The sequence below is a fragment of the Pyrgilauda ruficollis genome, unplaced genomic scaffold (assembly GCF_017590135.1).
Source record: "Pyrgilauda ruficollis isolate IOZ18807 unplaced genomic scaffold, ASM1759013v1 scaffold27, whole genome shotgun sequence".
NCBI lineage: Eukaryota > Metazoa > Chordata > Aves > Passeriformes > Passeridae > Pyrgilauda > Pyrgilauda ruficollis.
The window spans coordinates 8599765-8621566 of record NW_024524044.1 but is presented as its reverse complement, the minus strand read 5'-3'; the positions used below and the strand labels follow the sequence as shown (position 1 = coordinate 8621566).

Sequence of the window (21802 nt, the reverse complement as noted above, 5' to 3'; positions counted from 1 at the left end):
GCACAAACATGAATGAGCAAGGTGCAACCCCAGCACGGCTGGGCTCTGATCTAGCTCAGGAAGAGAGAGACCTCTTCAGGCAAAAAGAGAGGAAGAGTACAAAAAGTAAGGGAATCAAGGATGACCTTTTCACCATTTCAGATTTGAAAAAGTAGCCCAATACTGAAATGGTACAGGGATGCGAGCACTGACTTTTGAGTATAGTGGGCAATATCCTCAGCAACAGCTACTGAGTATGTTAGATTTAAAAGTTAGGTCCTCACTTAAACGCCAAACTACAAACCTCTGACCTCAGATGAAAACAAGATTAGACTTAAATCTCTGCTGACACAGATATGTTTTTTCTCCCTCAGAGACTCTAACTTTAAGGCAGCAACCACTGCAGTCCTGTAGAGGCAAAGTCAAAACAATCTCTTCATCTGCTCTATCCACTGAAAGGCAAGTTACAGAAATGGTTTCTTTTCTGTGTGCAGAAGATGGGAGGACAGAAACATTAGGGAAATGGAAGACAGCCTCTGTTAGGAAGCAGAGAAGAAACCTTTAGAGATCCTTCCACAAGAACTTGGTAAGAGCAACACTGGCTTATCAGTAGCGTTTCTCTTAATGCTGTCTATTCGATCTGTTCAATCAAAAGCAGAGGAGTTAATTTGTAAAGGGGAACACTTTTATTTCTGCATGGCCTTTCAATCTGGTTATTTTTGAAAACATCACAAAATTAAACTCACGCTTCCACTCATCTAGTGGAAGATCCATGTTATCAAATGTGTCGTCATATTTCTCAGCTTCAATTTCTTCCTCAGGATCGTGAATTGGTTCAAAGTAAGGATGCATCAAAGCCTCAGCTGCCGTGACTCGCTTCTCTGCATCCAGCACCAGCATCTTCTCCAAAAGGTTTACAGCTATTGCACAGAAAACCAACAGTGTATTCAAATCACACATCTGATTGAACTTGTACCCAGTAATACTGCCCTGGAGGTATTACAAATAAATACATGGAGTAACAGAACAGAATCATTGTGTGTCCATTTACAGCCAGTGGGGCCTCTTTGCATGATGTTGTGAGCAAGCTGGGATGTGTACAAAGCTTGATGCAATGCAGAGGTTCTCCCTTGCTTCTGTGTGCAATACAGAAAACATCTCAGCTAATGACTTCTCAGCTTCTGGCTCCAGGACCACTATGCCTGGGGTTTCCCTAGGTGTCTTTAATCACTGCCACTCATTGTGGTTCTAAGGTACATCACCCCCTGACAGCAGCTGAATAAACAGGTGAACAGCAGATGAGAACTGCACTCTGTGTCACCAAATCCAGGCCAGGTACACTCTGAAGTTCACAGGTCAGTTGTCCATACTCAGAATCTCAGAGCTAACTCATAGCACTATCTGCTATGTGGTTTTGACCTCAGCCAAAACAACCCATTAAAGTTCTGCATGCTCCCCTCCTTGGATTCTGAATTCAGTCCATTGCTAAACTGTCAAAATGGACTAGTGTAAAGAGGTATGATGAATGATTCATTTATTTTCTGTTTTTCTATTCTGAAAGGATGTTCTTGAGTTTGGTGCAACTGAAAGGAAGTAGAGGCAGTGTGGGAAGTGATGCCTCACCCCAAGAAGTGTGGGACAGGACTTCTGCTTGCCATGTTGCATATTCTCTTTAAATTATTCCAGACCCGAAGCAGTCAGATGGCCACAGAAAGGATAAAAGACATCCTAAGAACTAAATGGAAATGTGTAGCTTGCTGTAGCCACCCATCAGCTAACCATGCAGTAGAGGTAAGAGCTGTTAATTAATCAGATTTATTTGTACTGTATCTGAACCTAAAATTTTAACTTAAATTAAGAAAATTCAATTATCCTAATTAATATTCTAATAAAACTGGCTTGTTAGTGTTTAGAACATTGGGGAATTGATAATGCTTAAGGAGGGTAATTTTAGAGCTCTGCCTGCCTCAGGTCATGTCACAGTTATGCACAGTTGGTAGGTTCTTCTGGCTATTAAGATCTATGGAATCCAAGCCATTGTTTCTCAGGAATGCACAGATGTTTCTCAGGATGTATTTATTCCATTACTAAAATGTCAGCTTTTCATTTTCTTGTATTTCAATTGCAGATCACATTGGGCTTTCAGAATTGTAGTTCAAATACAGTGCAGAGAAAATTTTATTACATATACTTAATATGCTAGGGCACTTGAGAAAACTGCTCACGTAAAACAAATAAGCAGGTACTAGATTGAAACGAAAACACAAAATACTATTTTTTTTGTATGCTTCTGAGAAACAACTGATTCCTGACAGGGTTTAAACTTCAGTTGCTACAATCAAAATTATGAATTATGGAAAGCAAGAGACAGAATAGCCCAAGAACCACCACATCCCCTGTCACATGACTGAACTATAATGCAGCTGTCTCCAATGCAAACACAAGAACAAGCTGTACACACCCACACAAACAGCCTTACCCAAAGGATTTGCATACTTCAAGATGGATGCAAAATCTTTCTTCTGGACTTTTGGGAGGCTTTTGATATAATTTTTTGCCTTAAAAGAAACATGGATATTAAATTAGATCTTTGCCACCTTTGTAATGAGACAACATTAACTGTATGCTTAATATCTTTCTCAACAATATTTTGACAGCACATTGTACAAATGCATTTTTTCTGATTATATTCACCTTCTTCCTTAATGGAATCTTTTTTTAGTCAAACTTTAAAACCATGATTTAGAAATTATAATGCGAAGCTTTAATTATTAGTGCTCCATATTTAATATATTTACTAAAATAAATATGTATTAATTATTTGAAAGAACATCATAGTGAGTTTACAGCAATCTCTAGAAGTGAACCTTATACATTAATTCCTTTATATTTAAACTGAACAGTTACACTAATGAATAAATTTAGGTTCTTTATAGTAAGGGCCTCAGGATTCTAGAAGGACATTGACATAAGGACATAAGGAAAGAGACATTTGCAAAAAACTGGGTTTTCTGAGTATCTTTGTGCTTTTAGTACCTTTACAATAAAAGTTGCCATGTATCGCCTCAGCTGTTTATGTGATATACACTGGAATCCTGAATTATTTAAATAATGTTCTGATAATTTTCTGTCAGAAAGTGGATAATTCCACCCTCCATTTCCAGTAGCTATTGCGGGTGCATAAATCATGGCAAGGCAGAGAAGGACCATCAGGGGCCATATCAGTAGGCAAGACATATTACCTCAGCCTAACAACTGAGAATGGCTAAAAGAAAAATTAAGACATGGAAAACCAACTGACAAATCAGAATACTCACATCTTGACTGTGCAATTTTTGAACAAAATCTTGAGTTGGTGTACCTGTTATTTTCATTATTTCTGTGAGTTGGTCCAGATCTGAATACCAGAAATAAGGAACAAATTCTTTCACTATTAGGAAACTAATCATCCTGCAAAAGTAATGCATTTCTTTGCTGTTGGAGAATAATGTAGAAATCTTAATTCAATGACTGAACAGAAGATTCATAAAAGATGAAAGTTCTCAATTTCTCTTAGAAAAGGCAAAGAAAATATCCTATAATCTGGGAACACATAACTGAATCATCTGCAAAATTTTCTAATATCATCAGGCTTGTTCTGTATTTTTTGGACAAAAATCAGTCCAAAAATATTAAGCGTATCTAAACAATTAACAAATGTATTGCATGCACTAGGAAAAAGAATGGCTTTTCTATTATCACAGAGCCTTTTACTTGATGATTCAAGATGTGACACAAAGATCTACTGAAAAAAGTCAGTAATACAAGTTTTAATTGGCAGGTGTGCAAAAGTAGCACAGATATGAAATAATGATTTAATGAGAAAGCTGCAAGCCATTTTACTATTAATTTCAATTTATACTCATCTGTTTTTGAACAGACTTACTGTATCACATAACAACCTCTCATGATTTTCTTACATCAGTATCATAAATTAACTGAAGGATACGATCATTTCCCTTGAACAGAGGTCTCCCTGTTATCATCTCAGCCATTATACAGCCCACAGACCAGATGTCAACTGAAAAAAACACCAAGAGGCACATTAACCTGTCTGTTTAAATGTGCATAAAATTTAATTTAAAACATATTTTAAATAAGTATAAAAATTACCTTTATATCCTGTTATAAAATAAATGTGTGCCTTGCCAAGTATGATGAACAGCATAGGTAAAACTACCAGACTTTCTAATGAGCTAACTGGAGATAATCTCATAATATGCAGAATGACTTTCTCAGTAACAGGCATAGGAAGTAAATTTTCAGTACTGTTAAAAACTTCCATAGTATTAATTGAATTCCCTCCATTTTCCATTTCTCCCTGTCTGTTCAAATTAAAATCAGCACAGCTTTATAGGAATACAAGAGAAACCAGACTGTCATGTCTGTATAATTTAAATAATTTTTTTCTAATAACCTTGGCATTTTCTGTTACTCTCAGAAGACATATATAAAAAAATCCCCAAATTCACCATCACATGATTACCTGCAATTTATCTACAAGGAAATGTTGCATAATTACACTGTCATTTCCACCTCCAATTTCTTGTTCATTTCAGAAACAAAGCCTTGTGTATATATCACCTGATCCAGTGAATGCTTTAGCTCTGTTAAGATACTTTTGAAGACACACTGACCTGTCTGAGTATAATGCATCCAGTTAAGAATGACCTCTGGGGCTCTGTACCACCTTGTAACCACATAGCCAGTCATCTCACTGTCTGTATGCCTTGCCAATCCAAAATCCAGGATCTGAAGTGGAAGCACAAAGCACATTCAGATCAGATAGCCTGCTATCTAGTTCATACAGTTCTTTATAACTGTAAGAAAAAAAAACAAAACCTGGAGCAATCTGCAGAGATTAGTTTATTTTTGTATCTTTTTCTCATTGAAGTGTCTTGTTCTCATTTTAAAAATCAAGACAAAGGTAGCACACAGATTTGAATAACTTTTTTTCAAGTTACATACTTCTATGGCACCATGAAAAGCTGTAAGACCAGTAAAGAAAATAATAAATTATTCACTTATTAATTAAAAAAAGATACTGGACATATTTAATGCAAAAAAATTCCCTGATCACTGAATCATCATTGTATTGAGTTACAGCTAAAAGAACAGCACACATTTTAGACAGTGTCCATTGCTCTTGTATCCCAGGTGGCACAATTATTCAAGAGTGTGTTCCAACAATATTCTGAGGAAAGAAGGTATTGTTATTTCTACTTTATGAATAACTCATATCAGGGAAGACTTCCTCTAGGTCACAATGAAAACTGGCAACAAGAGTAGGGAATTACCATCACTTGGTCCCATCAAGTCTTCTCCAACCTCCATCAACAACTACAGAAAAACCTTTTGTAACAAATGCAAGATCCGTGCAATTTTTTGAAAGTGCTATGCATAATTCAGCTTATTTCTAAGATTCTCAGATATTTCTCTCTAGATACAGCAATATGTACAGCAGCAAGATGAAAAAATTAATGTTATGGCCTTTTGTCAACTTCTGTAAAATCTGCCTTAAGAGGGCCCACCTGCATGGACCATCAAAAGATGCAAAAAACAGCAAGCAAATTCCATTCCTGGAATGACAATCAGTTTCTATTTATTGGAAAGGTCATGCTTTTAACAAGAACTGGGAGGCATGGGTAAGGCAAGGTCTACTGAAGATAAATCATTGTCATACACAGGTAACCAAACATGAAGCTTTGCATGAGCAGCCACAGTTTGCCATGTGAATCACGCTGCACGTGTTTAGTGATAGGGCAGGGGTTTTAATAGGGACCCCTGAGCATTCCTATGCCAAGAGTCAGGTTTTTGTAATACTCTCTGCAATTAAGCATTCTAAAATACTTCAGGTTAGTTTCATCATTCCAAGGCACTTACAAGAAGGAAAAATGTATTTTTCATTCACAAATCAAGACTACAAAATGTTATGGCTTATCTTTATTGCCATACTGGAAATATAATTTCCATGTTTTCCTCATAACTGTTGATTACCAATCAATTTAAAAACAGGAACAGAATGCAAAGGGAAAATTTTTTTATTCATAGCAATTAAATGCACTTGATTGTGGCTGATTCTTGGGTACTGAAGATTTACTAGATGCAACATTTTTGTATAAACCTTTATATATGGCTTTTATTGTACAAATTCAGCACACATAATATTTTCCCAGTATGAGAGCAGGGAGGGTGGAAGAAAAAATAAAAAAGTAACAGGTCAAATCCAGATGTGGTACAGTCTATTCTGTCACAGTCTTTTAGGCATTTTATCTTCCAAGGCTTGTGATAGGTAGAATTGGAAACAGCTAAAAGATAATTTGGTTTTGTAGAAGTAGAAAATTACAGCAAGAATTTTTGTGTATTATGTTTTAACTTCATGATTTATTTTTATTTACATTTCATTACGCTCACAAACAAGTGTATCCTATTTGTACTTAACATGGTACCATTTCAACAACTGTCTTCATATAAAACTTTTATTCTCACACTCCAATCTTCAACTTTTCAGCTTGAACTTCCACAGCAATTTTCAGAGCATGGTTGAAAATCCTTCTTATAATTTCTGAATTATGAAACAATGACCTAATTTCCCTCAGCTCCTTAAGGAAGGTCTCCTTTGACTCAGCAAACTTAATTTTCCTAACTTTTTTCATTAACTAACAAAAATAACTTGTAACTTTGAGACTACAGAAAGGACAGTGACTTCCACTCATACACCCTCCACTGTGTAGATGGATACCTATGCAGGAGTTGAGAGCATCAGATGAGGGAAAAACGAGCATCAGAAAGCTCACTGTGAAAAACCTGATAGCTAATTAATTATCATTAAAGGAATTGCTCCAACTTGCTTAGAGTCTCATCATCATTGGAGCTGATGCAAGGGAAGCTGCCGAGTGCAGACATGGGGGAAAATGGTTGCACTATTCCTGGCAATGTGATCCTGTGCCTGCACAAACTGACTTTGAGAGTGTGCAGACAAAGATCTGTTAAATAAGCAGATACAGATCAGGAGACATCTGGCCTGTATCTCAAAATATAATTGTGTGGGGGAAGACATCCATATACAACTGTTTTTTCTAGATTCTCTTATTTTCCCAGCACCCTGGAATCCACTCATCATTGTCCACCTCCAAGCCAGGAAAAGTCAATGGCTTTTTGTGTTAGATAGGAAAACACTAAAATTACAGGACCCTGGAACATTCAGGTCAGTCTCCAAAGACCAAAATTTGTATTACAATGGCTACATACAAGTACATATTTTGCATGTTGCATGCTAAGAACCACTTTTGTAGTGCTTTGCATCACCTTTTATTTTACTCAATTAAGAGTGTCCTTCACAAACTTTGATCTTCTGTATCTCTCAGCTTGTATAGTTAGACTTTTTCTATTTAATTAAAGCTGAAATTTTCACATAACCGAATCACTCCCATCAACTCTTATGTCTCTTTTAGGGACAATACCTTGGCCGTAAGATCTGATGTTTCCTTACACATCAGGACACAAAAGTCCCCATTCAAATTCCCTGTTGATCTGTGAGGATGTATAGGCCAATTTTGATTCAAGAGCAAAAATCCCAACACTGAAACCAGCCAGCATGTCAACAGCTGCTGCACCTGTTGTCTTCTGTCTTCTAACACGTCTGACTGGTTTTTCAAATAAACATACCTTACCTTCAATTCACAGTCTTCATTTACTGCCAAGTTTCCAGGTTTTAGATCCTGCAACCAGATTTTAAATGAGTGTTTTGGATTTTTTTTTTATTTCCAAGAAAGACAAAGTACTCTTTTTTCTGTCTTTCCTTCTTTCTTTCTGGTTTCATAGTTTTCATGTAACTATTTTGAACAGCAACAGGTAAAATGATGTCACAATACAAATAATATAAAAAAGGATGCAAACTTGCACATTTGGCTTTTTCCAGTATATTTTCACCCCAAAGAAAAATATATTTTTTTTTCTGCTATAAGTCAGGAAAAAACTTGCCAGTGAAGGAATTCACTAATTTTTCTATGAGAGGGGTTTGGGCATAAATTGGTTGCATTTAACAGTAACACCACAAGGTTCACAATTCACATATATAGTTCTGGACTGTACATGTTGCATATCAAAATTTGCATTATAAAGGTTCCTTACCCTGACAGATTTAAAAGGAGTACTGAAATAATCAAACAAGATTTTACATAAAACCCTATGCTCTCTTCTGTGGAAAAATCAATTTCCTAAGAAGAATGTGAAAGAAGTATTCCCTTAAGTCCCTTAAGCCTAATGATCTTTCACAGTTGTAAAGTTTAGCAAAGGGAAGACTACTGGCAAGGACTAAGATGATATTGCAACACCAGTGACTCAGACACACGTAATTAGATATACATTTTCCTTCAGCTTTCTCAAACCTTTGTTTGATACACTTTAGCACAAGATCTTTAGAAGTATCTTCTCTCTGAACTTTTTAACAGGGATCCACCTGTTTGATACAAAGAGCTTTTAAGATCAAAGGGGCCTTGGAGAGAAACAATTTAGTGCAAAAAACCACAATGAAAACAAGAAGCTCAAGCGTCATCAAGAGAGACCTTAGAATAAAACTAAGCAAGGGTAAGTTTAGACCATGATCCCAGCAGTTGCAAAAATAAAGATATAAATATCTGACATTATTTTGTCAGTTGTGTAGTTTCCATGTCCAGCTTAAAGTTACTATACAATGTGCACTTTCTATGGTGCTCCTGACACTTTATTAAAAATGGACAATTTCTACTGTTCTAATGCAGTTTTGGGGTAAGATATGGTGCTTGGTACCACAAAGGCATAATTCAGAACTCCTTCTTCACAGTGCAGAAGTGATTTTAAGTAGACTTTATATAGAAAAGGGATTCAAAAATAAACAAATGCTTAAATTTCTCTCAGAAAAAAATTGAGGTTCTTAAGTCTATAATTTTGGACAATTTTCTTCAGTTTCTATGGTTCCCCCAAAACTCTGAACAGTAATAAAATATTTAAAGAAAACCTAAACATTGTTTTTAAACATTGTTTTTGTCCTTAAAAAACAAACAAACAAAAAAACCCCCAACTCTCATCTATCTCAGTTTAGACACTATTTGCTCTTGTGGAGCTTACAACTCAACTTCAAAAAGTAATTTAGGAACCCCAAATCTAAGCTGTATTCAGTGCAACTTGAGTGCCCAGCTTACACTGACACAGCCATGCCAGCTTTTGTCCCCACTGAAGAAGAAATCAAAGGCACCAACAAACTGAGAAAACCCATAAACAGAATTTCAGGCCTATTTATAAGCATGCTTACACACAAACATGACTCATATTATCAAAATATAAACATCTTTCATGTTTTTCCACTTACCCTGTGAATTATGCCTGATGAGTGAATATACTGTAAAAAGAGAAAGAAGAGAAAGTATATTTTTAGTTGAGGTCCTGAGTTTAAAAGTTGCCTGGGGTAGGAGAGAAAGTACTTTTACATGGTGCTAAAGTAAACTGAAATTAGAAAATGTTTATTTCTTGCACAGAAGATCCCTTTAGCTATAGTTTTCATGTTCAGATAATTACACTAGCATTTTGTCCTTTCCCTCCCTTAATAATGAGAAACCACTGAATCAGTTTGAGTACTGCAACTCATATCAGAATGAAACATGGTATTTTATACATCAGAAATGCTCTCCTACAATAGGTGTCTCTGGTGTGTCATCATAGTTTAGATTCATATGCTTCAGCAGCACTGGCTTTTAAGAGATCATTAAGACTGGGATGAAGGCCAGTCAAGGTCTTATCTGAGAATTCTTGCTACATGCTTCAGTATTCCTCAATGGAAAATGGAAAGGTCAAGTTCAAAGATATTCTTTTTACTTGCATATTTTCATCACCCATTCAGTGACCTATTTAAGGGCTCACAACAGCCAAACCAGCAAACTGAACACCCAGGACTAGTTCTTTTGGGATGACACCTGATAAAATGCAGATGTTTGAACCCATGACTGTCACCAAGTGCTCCCCACTGAGGTATGAGTTTCTCTCACTAGCTGAATGATACCCTAGAAGAGACTATTTTCATCACAGTCAATAAAGGGAACTTCTAGTAACTAGTTCAGATACACGCATCTCTTGCAAAGATCAAAATGCAGAAAGTTGTTCTGCACTGAGGACATGGTTTCCAAGAGCAGCCTGGGACGTGCTAATCCCTTCAGGGGTGGGGAACTGATCTGAAACCCCCACAGACCATACTAGTGATGCTAATAACACGAGAACAATAAAAGCTTTTAAACAAAAATACTTGAGAAAAGATGAATAAGATGCAAATCCTTCAGCCATACCTGAAGAATTTTCATTTTATTACACTCTGAAAAATGGGACAAGTGGCAACATGGTCACAGGGAACTAGCTGGCAGAGCCAGAGAAGACCAACCAGGAATAGTCAGCATAACATCACAGAGATGCACAGAAGAAAGGAGCTTTGCAGGATAATTGCAAATCAGCCACAGCCACAGCAATGATCCTCTTCCCCAGCAGCCCTCAGGATGGGCAATTAAGCTCACGAATGCAACAGTCCCTCTGCAAAGGGGTCCTCATAATCCAGCTGATGAGAAACACCAAGACAAAGAAAGCAAAGCTACAGAACAAAAACCAACTTTTTCAGACAGAAGCAATGTGCCTTTCAGACTTAGATTACTGAACTTAAAACACAACCCATACAACCTAAGCAGCACAAGATCTGCACTTAGGGTGCCAAGCTTTTAAAGCAGTGACTGAAAAAATCTCTGACAGTTAGTCCTCTCTTACACCAGATGTGGTCTCATAGGTTCTGAAAAGAGGGATGGGGGAAAAAGCCCCCACTTCCTTTGACCCTGTGCATACAACTTTAGCAACCCAGCCCAGGCTGTGGCAGAGCCCTGCTGCTGCATGGTCACACACTACTGACTGCTGTGCCAGAGCCCAGGCCTGCCCTGGCATCTGCAGTACCCAGTTCCTGCTGCAGATTACTTGCAGATTGGGCAAGGTTTAACATCACCCATAGGAAATGCCAAAGCCCTTCACAGGATTTCCTGGGGCTGACACAAGACTTTGAGGGCACATGGCTGCTTCACAGAATGTTTGCTGTAAAACCACTACAGCAAACACAAAACTACAAAATGTTTTATCTGTCATGGATGTGCATGAAGTGAATTGGGATGGGAGGAGGAGGAAGTTTGTCAATTGTACATAGAGACCATATGCATCTTAAAAAATAAAACAGCAAACCCAAACCAGAAATGTAACTGTAAATAGCTAAACTCCCAATACATTAAGAAAAATACGTCCTCTGTTATCACTATCTTGATCAAGAATATCACAATATCTACTTGCATTCTAAATTATTGCAATATCTTCTAACTGAAGCCACTTGATTTTCCAGAACAAATGCTTAAAATATTCTATAGTCAGTTTGTGCTGCTAAGACTGTACACAGTAAGGAAATGGCTAGCAGACCTAGTCATTTGGGACCTAAGAATGTGGAATGTAGAAACAGGAATTAAAAGGTCTGCACCCTTTACAATTTCAGTCAAAGTAAATCTCACCTGTCTGGGGGGAGGAGTATGGTTTTGCTGTCATTCTCACCCTGCTGAAGGTTTTACGAATGTTCACAGCACCAAAATAATGTTAACACTTTGGGGAAAGCTCCTATGTTTTCTGAATGCTCCTCTTAACATAGCACTACTGAGATTACATGAAATAGCAGTAATTCCTGACTGCAATACACACACCAGCCTTTCTGAAAGCTGAAATACTGGTGCTGCGCTGCAAAGTTTCTTTAACAGTAGCAGTATTTTTTTAACTGTGTTTCATAATCTTCTGGCAGGCAGCAACACTGGAACTGTGCCAGTCTTCATTCAGAAGGTTTTCAATTTCTGTTCAACAGCCTTCTGAAATGGGATCCTGTTCTTACTGGTTCTCCTCATTAAATTATCCATCTATTGACAGATTTTTCATTCTTAACATGGCAAAATGATTCAGAACAGAGTAGACATGTCCTTCACAATGTTTCTACCACTTCACGTGAACCATATTTAATTCAAGTTAACACAAGTGAAGTGCCTTGGAGCACAGGAGCTCTGTGCATTATCCTAAAGACAATTTTGACACCATGCATAAATCCTGGAATGCAAGCTTCAGATTATGCTAGGAAGTCATCCAACAATCATCTAAATTTTAAGCATTCTTTTTTTCCTATGTAATCTCTACACAAAATAAAAAGCTAATCAAAACGGAATTAGCAAAGACTCAGAAGAATGTGTTCTAGGCAACATGCAAAATGAAAATGAAAAGCATCTTGGCAAGGAAGTAAAAACTGAAAAGGAAATGAGTCGGGGGGGAAGGGAAAGCAGAGAAGCAAAAAAATCCAGCATAAGTGTGAACAAAAGGCAGTCAATACAAAGGAGAGAATTAGAGGAGTACATCTTACCATAAATATGGCAAAAGAAGCTTGAACAGGTGTTTGTATGGCCCAAGAGCTGTCTGTCCCTTCTCAAGCACTATGAATAAAGAGAGAGGACTGACAGCCACCTCCCCAGACCTCTATGAACAGGAGCCCAGCTGGCATTCCTGCAGAACAGGGACCCAAGACTGAAAGCTGCAGTCTCTCTCCACCTACATATACAGACATTTATGTTTAGCTTGCCTTCTGTACTCTTTGACAATACACAGCTTTTCTGTCAAACAATAACAAAAAAGAAATTATGAAAGTCCTTCCAAGATGCAAGCTCACGCTTAAGTAAAATTTAATACCAGACTAAGGCCCAACTAGGCAACAAGCAAAGGAGAGGTATATCATTGCTTTCAAATGTTGTCACATCACATTGAATTACAAGGCTCACCAAAGAAAGAAAATTAATATTTCATTCTCTGTAGAAAAAAGACAGTAAAATGATAAGAACTGACAAAAAAGAACTGTACAGACTTTCAGAGCAAAGGCTGAAGATACAAATCTTCATTAACTCAGCCTTGACCTCAATTTATACAGATTTTTTAAAATCAAGGCTGTTGAGCCCCCTTTGTATACAACCAATCCAGAGCCAGCCTACAGATAGAATGTAGAAATGAAGACTGCAAGGAAACAACTTGGGGGCTTAGCAAAAATCTCCCTTATCCCTTCACAGTACATCAGTCACCCAGAGTTCTCCCTTACACACATTTAACTGTCACATGTAAGCAGGCTGTTACAGTAGCATATGCAATGTGACAAAAATGATGAACAGTCTTCTTGCCTTTGACCAGACATAAATAGAGATACCATAAAGTTCTTATGTACTTTACAAAGGACAAATGCATATTGCACACTACATCTTTAACACCAAAAACCCCCCTCAGAATAGACTCCATCAAAGTTAAAAGGTGAAAAACAAAGCCATTATACAAAGGACAGGCTAAGCTTGAGAAGCTGAATGAGTTTTACCACATAGATCTCCAGTGGCATTCTCCCCCTTCCCAGCTGGTGCAAGCATTTTTCCCTTATAATGCCTCTGCTGAGTGCTAGCTAAGTGTATGTTCCCCATGCCCTGCCAAAAAAACAATCCAAGTAAACAGAGATGGGCTGTCTTTAACCCAGATACAGTAGACCTTAAAAAGTACAAGACTTTCATGAAAAGCCTGGCTAACTCTTTCTTAAACAGCTAATTTACTGATATCTGTAAAAGAATAAACAAATTACTGACTCATTTTCTTTCTTGTCTGCATGTTAGCAACACTGCTTTCAGCTTAACATGTTTCCTAGCACAGACAGGGCTACAAGAATGTGCCTCAAACACTTGCCCATTCCAATTTCTTAAAAATATTTTCAGCTAGGTGTGTATTTCTGGCTGAAATGGTTCAATGAGATTCCAAAACTTAATGGAACAGATACAGTAAAGACTGTTCTCCAGAGTTTGCTGTGTAATAAGAAATGGCAAAAAAGTCTAGTAGCTGAATAATATTTTATTTCCTGCTGGTAATTTTGAGGTAAGTACAGTTTTACTCTCAAAAACATCATGGGGTAATAAACTATTCAGGTAAACCACTTCTTACACAAGATCTATCAGAGTTACTATCTTAGCATCCCTGCTGGTAGCTGGTTGCCCTGTAACTGCATTTATTCTTATGTCCCTCCCACAGCAGACAGTCCTTCATGAACTCTTTCAGCATGTGTCCTTTACACAGGATGCAGTCCTTCAGGAGTGGACTGCTCCAGTGTGGGTCCCCAAGGGTCACAGGTCTTGACACTAAAACCTGCCAGGGGCCTGCTCCAGCGCTGGCTCTGCATGGGCGGCAGCCTCATTTAGGCCACATCCCTGGGCCCCAGCATGGGGTGCTCCACAGCTGCTGTGTGGATGGATACCTGCTGTGTCCTGATCTTCCAGGTTGCAGAGGAGCAACCTGTGCCACCATGGTCTTCATGGCCTGCAGGGAAATCTCTACTCCAGCACCTGAAGCATCTTCTCCCCCTCTATCCTCACTGACCCTGGTGCCTGCAGGGCTGCTTCACATTTTCTCATTCCCCTCTCACAGCTGCTGCCAACATTTTTCTACCACTCCTTAAATGTATTACCACTATCATGCCATGAATATTGCTGATGGACTCAGTTTTAGCCAGCAGTGGGTCTACTTTGCAGCTGGCTGGAACTTTGCTCAACATGGAGGTGTTCCTGGTGTCTTCTCACAGCAGCCACCCCTGCAGCCTTCACTAACAAACAAACCTTACCACAAACCTGCCCAATATATCCTCATAAATTCCTGCTCTGTTTTCTTCCCATGTATGTCAACCACACACAGTTGCTCCATTTGTCTTCCACATTTACTGATCCAACAGACTTCAGCGTCAACCTTTGGGGGCTCAAGTTCTGCTCTGTCGGCCTCTGTCATGTAGTGTCCATCACTAGGACCAAAATATGTTTCTAAGCCATTTCACCAGAATTAAATTAATTATTCATCCTTTCCACTACACTTAATCTAAGCTAATTCTTTACGGTTCACATATTGCTTGCCTGTAAAGTCAGCACAATTGCTGTTCTTCATCCCTGGTGAATAGCATGCCTCTCCCAGAAACCTGCTCCCCAGACAGTTACCTGCAACTTAAACAGACCACTCCATCTACACAGTCCTTAAGACAACACTTCTTAGGACATGGCTTTGTGACCAGGGAACTAATGACAGAACTGAAATCCTAACTCCACATTCAGAATCCAGATTGGAGGTAAATTTCCTCCAGCTTAAATAAAACCAATTTTCCCAAACCTGGCTTTAGTTTACCTGACTTTAGTTCCTGCATTTGTAAAATGGAAATTATTGCACTTAAACTCACAACTGTAGAACACAAAAGATAATTACTTAGCACATGTAAAACGCTACATGAGCAAAAATGTACTAAAATAAGAACATAAAATCCATGGTAGGGTCAAAGAGAAATCAATAATGCAGGACTCAACAAGAAAATGTATTTATTACATTTTGTGATGGGAGTAAAACAATTTACTTGCCCTTCTGTATCTGTTAAGTGCTGAGGGACAATAGAATCATGGTTATGCTGCTCCTGATGTTCTCGTCCAGGCACGGCATGCTGTCCTACTATTTAATTATTTTTTAATAGTGTTTGGCAATGCAAGTATAGATCTGGATGAATCTGCATCATGATGGAAGTGCCAGACATTCCTGTATCAAAATCAGGTCTGTATTTCCACTACACAAGCACACCCCTACAGTGACTTCATTTATCTGTACAAGCACAGAGGAAATTTCTGCCCACACATTGTATGTTTACAGGACTGTAAAACCAAAACTGTACAGTGCCAGCAGTAGCCAGGGAATGACACTCAATTTAAGACAGTGCTACTCCATAGCTGCCTTATGTGTCTCCAGAGCAGCAAAGAGAATTAAACAGACTTTACTGCAGGAGAGCCTGGAAAAAACCTGCAGACCTAGGTCAAGGTTTTTCTTCTCTTGGAACTGTGTCACCAAAAGAAAAAAGTAGCACACCCAAAAAGCAAACACAGTAATTTAAGAATTGTAGTACTAATATGGACCAAGAATCATTTTCACGTCACATTAATATAGGTTATAGATAAAAACAGGGAACTTAAGGAATATCTTCTATTTGTGTTGTAAGACCATGAACTTCAATATACACTGTCTAATTTTTAAAAACCAAACAGCAGAAAAAAAGGAGTAGTAAAAACAAACAGTATTTAGCAAAAGATGAGGAAGAAATACATGCAAAGTATATGACAGCTAATACATTTAGAATCATTCTTGTGAGAATCAGTAAAATTCAAGATTATGTTTTTATGTTATTTGCTATAACTATAAGCTCTACAGTCCATATACTACAGTATCTAAGAGATAAAACAGAGATAAATACAAACATTATTTCTGAGAAGGAATTAACAGTCTGGCTTACTATGTGAAAAGATAAAGAAAATAATGAACAAGACAAACAACTAACTTACGCATGAGGTTATACTTTTTAAGGAAATGATGTATCAAAATCATTATTCTTCCCAAGACTTACTGGAAGACCTACAAGATGAAGTTTTCCTACACAGTTCAAAACTAGACAAATCTGCATTGGCCATTAGTCTTTTATGAATGTTTTCCTAATTTCACAGTGTAAAACATCAGCACACAATAAGCAGACACTAGTTAAGTCAAGATCAAGAAAAGGTGACAGGTGGCAAGAACTCCTAGGGAAAGCAAAACACAAAAAAGCATACATGAGATGGAAGCTGAGTCAGGTCACCCTGCAGGAATGTGGAGATACTGCCCAAGTGTGCAGAGATGGAATCTGGAAAGGCAAAGCCCTCTTGTCCTGAATTGGGTAAGAGACACAAAGGTGAACATGAAGGGCTTCTACATGCTAACAGGGAGCAAAAACAAAACTACAGACAACACAGGCAATTGCACCAGGGGCATGAAAAAACTAAGGTACTCAATGCCTTCTTTTAATTCATCTTTACTGGTAGCATTTGCCATATCATAGGTCCCTGAAACTGCTGGAAAAGTCTGGAGCAAGGAAGATTTAACCCTCAGTGGAGGAGGATCAGAAAAGGAATATCTGAACAAACACAAATTTAACATTTAAACAAACAGCCTGATGGGATGAACTCATGAATTCTAAGAGAAGCTGGCCAATGTCATCAGGAGATGTTCCTTATGATTGCAAGAAAGCAAATATTGCTAATGTCTTCAAAAAGGTATTGAAGAAGAGGATCAAGGAAGGCCAGTCAGCCGTACCTCACTCCCTGGGAATGTGATAAGCAAGTAATTCTGGAAACCATTTCCAAAAATTACAAGGACAAAGAACTGACTGTCAGTAGTCAACATAGATTTACAGAAGAAAATCACACTTGATACCCTGTTAGCCCTCTAAGATAAGACAACTGGATTGGTGGATGACAGGAGGGCAGACAGTGCTGTTTACCTTGTCTCTTGCAAGGCTTTTGAAACTCTCGTAAAACCCTGAGAGACAGTGGAAGTAAGAGTTAGATTAATGGACAGTGACCGAGCTGCCTGGATCAAACAGTTGTGATCAGTGGCAGGAAGTCCAGCTGCAGGCCCATCACCAGCAGCATCCCCCTCAGGGTGAGTACTGAAGCCAGTTCTGTTTACCATTTTCATTACTGACCTGGATGATGGGACAGAAAGCTCCCTCAGCAACTCAGCAAATGATGCAGAACTGACAATAATGTTGACACACCAGAAAATTGTGTTGCCATTTAGTGAGACCTCCACAGGCTAAGGAAATGGGCCGACAGGAACTCATCAAAGTTCAACAAAATCCTGGGAGAGAATAATGCCATGCACCAGACAAGGCTGGAGATTGACCAGCCTGGCAGAAAAGGACCTGTGCCCTGGCACCAAAGACAACCAAAAGCCCCATGCATTGGGCAGAGGATTGCCAGCACCTTGAAGATGATCCTTCCCCTTTTCTCAGCTCTGGTGAGACACACCTGGAGTGCTGGGCCCAGCTGTGGGCTTCCCAGTTAAAGAGAGATACTGAAGCAAAGCCAGTGAAGCTTAATGATGATGACTATGGAACTGGAGCATCTAATGTAAGATGAGAAAGTGAGAGAGACAAGATTTTTTACCTGCAAAAATATACTTTATACAAGAAATTAATGCAATTATTTTAATTTAATATACAATTTTTACTATACTAGGTGAGATAAATTTTATCCTGTGATTAAATTATAAATACTTATAGTTCTCCATAACAGTTTACTAGGAAAAAAGACTGAGAAACTAAAATAGTAGCAGACTGGCAAACCTTTAAGCCTTTCAACATCTGATATACCAGGAACTGGATTCGATCTTCAGTTAATTTCTCATGCTTCATTATCTTACTCAAGTCTGTTCCCATAAATGGCATGACGAGGTAGCTTAAAACAAAACAAAACAATAGAAAGAAAACCAAACAAATTAACTTGATTAACTTTGTCATGTAAATTAAAGCATAATTGTATGTTATAGTTCAATTACAATATTAAATTATAGATCATTCCATTTACCAAACAATTCCTTCATCATCCTCCTACCCACCGAGCCTATCTGTTTTTATGTGATTGTCTTAAAGAGGCATTGCTCAGTTCTGTCACTGATTATGGAAATTTGCTAGTTATTAGAACTAGCTTAGAAAGAAACTAACCAAAAGCCTCATGATATTTCAAAGACAGCTACACAAAAAACTAAGACATTCATGGAAGGCAGTGTATCTCACAGTCATGACCTAGCAGCACAGACATTGAATTAGCAAAATCTGGAGGACGATTTTAGGGTTTCATGTAAAACACAGTGTTTCAATGCTCATCATGTACATGTGCATTCTATTACATATGCTGTGTAAAATGCTAGCACAATAGACAATATGGACAACATTGATTTTGGCTCAACAATCAATATGAACACATGCTCCATGTTTTCTGTACTTCATTTTCTATGTTTTTCTGTCAGATAGCTTTCTTTGTTAACATATAAATACACAAGATTGTTTAGGAAACATAGATATACTAGATGAAATTCAGAACAGTTCTACTAACACAGGAAACCTACATTAAGCCCAAAAGCATGTCTGGGCACTGTTTCTCTAGCAACTCTAATTCACTGCCAGAATTGTAGCAGTAAACAAATAAAACAGTAGACATGTTAAACATCTTGTCTTTGAGATGCCACCAAAAGGTCAGGGAGATGTGGTAGAAACAATCTGTATCAGGTGCTGTTTGGACCACTGACTGGGAAAACAGTCATGGGGCACAACAGACCACATTGCAGATAAACACCAAAATAATTCAGCAGCACCAGCACTTTTAACTGATCCTTGAATTTGAATGGAACCCACTGAGATATGCCACATAGTGGGGATAACTTTCAGCCTACTTGACTGGCTTAAGAATTGTCCTATCATTTGAGCAACCTGGGCCTTAGGGTAAGAAATCAGTATTTGTAAGGTGGATTAGGGAATTCACTAAACTGCCATTTATTAAGGGCTGAAAGACAGGAAACTGGTTTGAATGACAATCTGAAAACTCCAGCCCACCAAAGCTGCAGTAAGAGTTATATTAAGATGAAACTCAGAAAAAAAAAGTCCATGAAGCAACAATTTTGAAATTCTCTATTTACAAAGCAACAACCTTTCATTCCGCACAAGCAACAATGCTCTGGTCCAAAAAACAAACAACTTGGAACTTACAAGTCATTAAACTTCTCCAGTGTTACATCTGGTGTGAACACATCCAAAATTCCAATGACCTAAAAAACAAAAAGAAAAAACAGAAAAGAATTAATGGCTGATTTGACACAATAAAGCCTAAATCACCTAATAAGTGAAAAAACATAATCCAAAACATATTGAGACATTAGCTACAGGCATAAACATGGCAGAAAGAATACCTAAAGTAGTGCCTGGATTTGTTATGTGTTAGATTTTATAACTCAGATGGCAGGTTAACTCTGTGATAAAAAAAATACAAGTAGTATCTACTGGAACTAAAAGTTAAGAGGCTAACCATTTTATGTAAGAGGAGACAGTATTTTACCACTTTAAATACTGAAGTGTTGAGAATAAACAGAAAAATCAGTCTATATTATGAAGAGCACTTGCAGTGCTCTTCACCTAGCTGGACCTGCTGCTTATGAATGAAGTGCACTTTAAACATCTTCCAAGTTCAGTAACAGGGTAATTTTGGTACATAGACTACAATAGCTTCTTGGAAGTACAAAGAAGAAACCAGAATGAAACTGTTTTTATTGAGAAAAAATTAGCAAGAACTTTATATGATTTACTATGGCTTATACCTCAGGTTCCGCAAAGAGTTTTTTTTGTCAAACAAAGGCATTCTATCACTGAGCAGAGAATAATCCAGTAAAACGGATTTTCCACCGCAGCTTTTCCTACTAATATGGGTTTTGGGGGAACTATACAAACTGACTGGGTGCATTACACTAAATACCAATGCTTCTTTCAAGACCACTGAGCACCAGAAAATTAAATACACAGAACTCAATGCTGAAAAAGAAGGAGCTGGAGTGATCTAAAGCCAGATTTTAGTTTTAATGCATAATCCAGGCAGTGCCTAAATAACACAGGCTTTTAGAGCTGCTTCTTTTCTACCTCTGCTGCTAATTCATGACCATTTCTGTCTGTTCAGAGAAAGACTCCCAAGCCTCAGAGGGCTCGTGGTGTTGCCCAGGTGCAGGCTGCTATGTCACAGAATCACAAAATATTCTGAGCTGGAAGGGACCCACACGGATCATCGAGTACAACTCTCATGTGAATGGCCTGAATGGGGACTGAACCCACAATTTTGCTGTTCTTAGCAACATGAGGCTGTGCAGGACTTTGCCAGAAGCAAACTAAAAGACTAATAAGCTTTATAACCTTGTTCAACCCTGTCTTTGTGGCTGTACAAACATAAGGTCATACATCAAGAACTGTCACCCAAATCAGACATCTTCTTAAAAAAGTGAAAATAAAGAGAAGCATGAGTAGAAATGGAGGGGGGAAATGCAAGAAAAGGACACCTTCCTTTATTTAAAGCTTTAAATGCCCAACCATGATGAAATCCTTATTGCACATATTTTTAGTCTTTCCGTATTAAGGGCAGACTACTACAGTTGTAGTGGATATTGTCAAAATTATGAAGAAGATAGAAAAACTAATCAAGATGAAAGCAGAAAATTATAATTCCCTTTCTCCATAGCCACATATATCTTTGAAAAAAAAAGTCATTAATAATATTTACTTGGGACTGTTGTATGAAACTAATTAAAGAAGAATAACTACTATAATAATAATTAAGCCCACAGAGGATGTGGTTATTATTTGAATACCGCTAGTGCTAACATTACAATAAGAATTTTCTTTTTTATGACTTTTACATAAGGTTTTCCTTTTCTCTGTGGAGGTAGTGAGAGAAAGGAGGAGGACGGGATTACAAAGACATACTTTGCAACAGTGGAGCATAACGCAGCTTTACAGGCATTTCCTAAGGCAGTGTGTGTATGCAAACACACAACCAGAAAAGTTGTGTGCTCTCTTCAGATGTACATATGTGAAGAAGGAACTTAACATTTTAGCAGTAATCTTATTTAATATGCATCTTCCCTTATCAAGCATCACTTTCTCAAAAGTCTTGCTTGTTCTCCTTAAGCAAGTATTTCCACGCCCACATATACCTAAGCAAGAACCCTAAGAAAATAAATCCCATCACATCTGAATGCAGCAGTAAAAGACACTGGGACACCACAATGAAAAGAGGGGACACAGAGGAGGATGAAATAATTG

General features: G+C 37.9%; 1 protein-coding gene across 1 annotated transcript in view; it reads right to left on the bottom strand.

Annotated features, from left to right (window-relative positions):
* MAPK11 (mitogen-activated protein kinase 11) overlaps positions 1–21802 on the bottom strand; it is a 70341-nt gene that overhangs the window by 2677 nt on the left and 45862 nt on the right. Inside the window, exons 4-11 of the mRNA XM_041471481.1 lie at positions 18290–18401; positions 9368–9397; positions 7692–7739; positions 4656–4770; positions 3968–4039; positions 3297–3376; positions 2459–2537; positions 726–899 (exon numbers count right to left, since the gene is read on the bottom strand). Of these exons, the coding sequence (XP_041327415.1) occupies positions 726–899; positions 2459–2537; positions 3297–3376; positions 3968–4039; positions 4656–4770; positions 7692–7739; positions 9368–9397; positions 18290–18401 (710 nt within the window). The remainder of the gene's footprint in view (positions 1–725; positions 900–2458; positions 2538–3296; positions 3377–3967; positions 4040–4655; positions 4771–7691; positions 7740–9367; positions 9398–18289; positions 18402–21802) is intronic.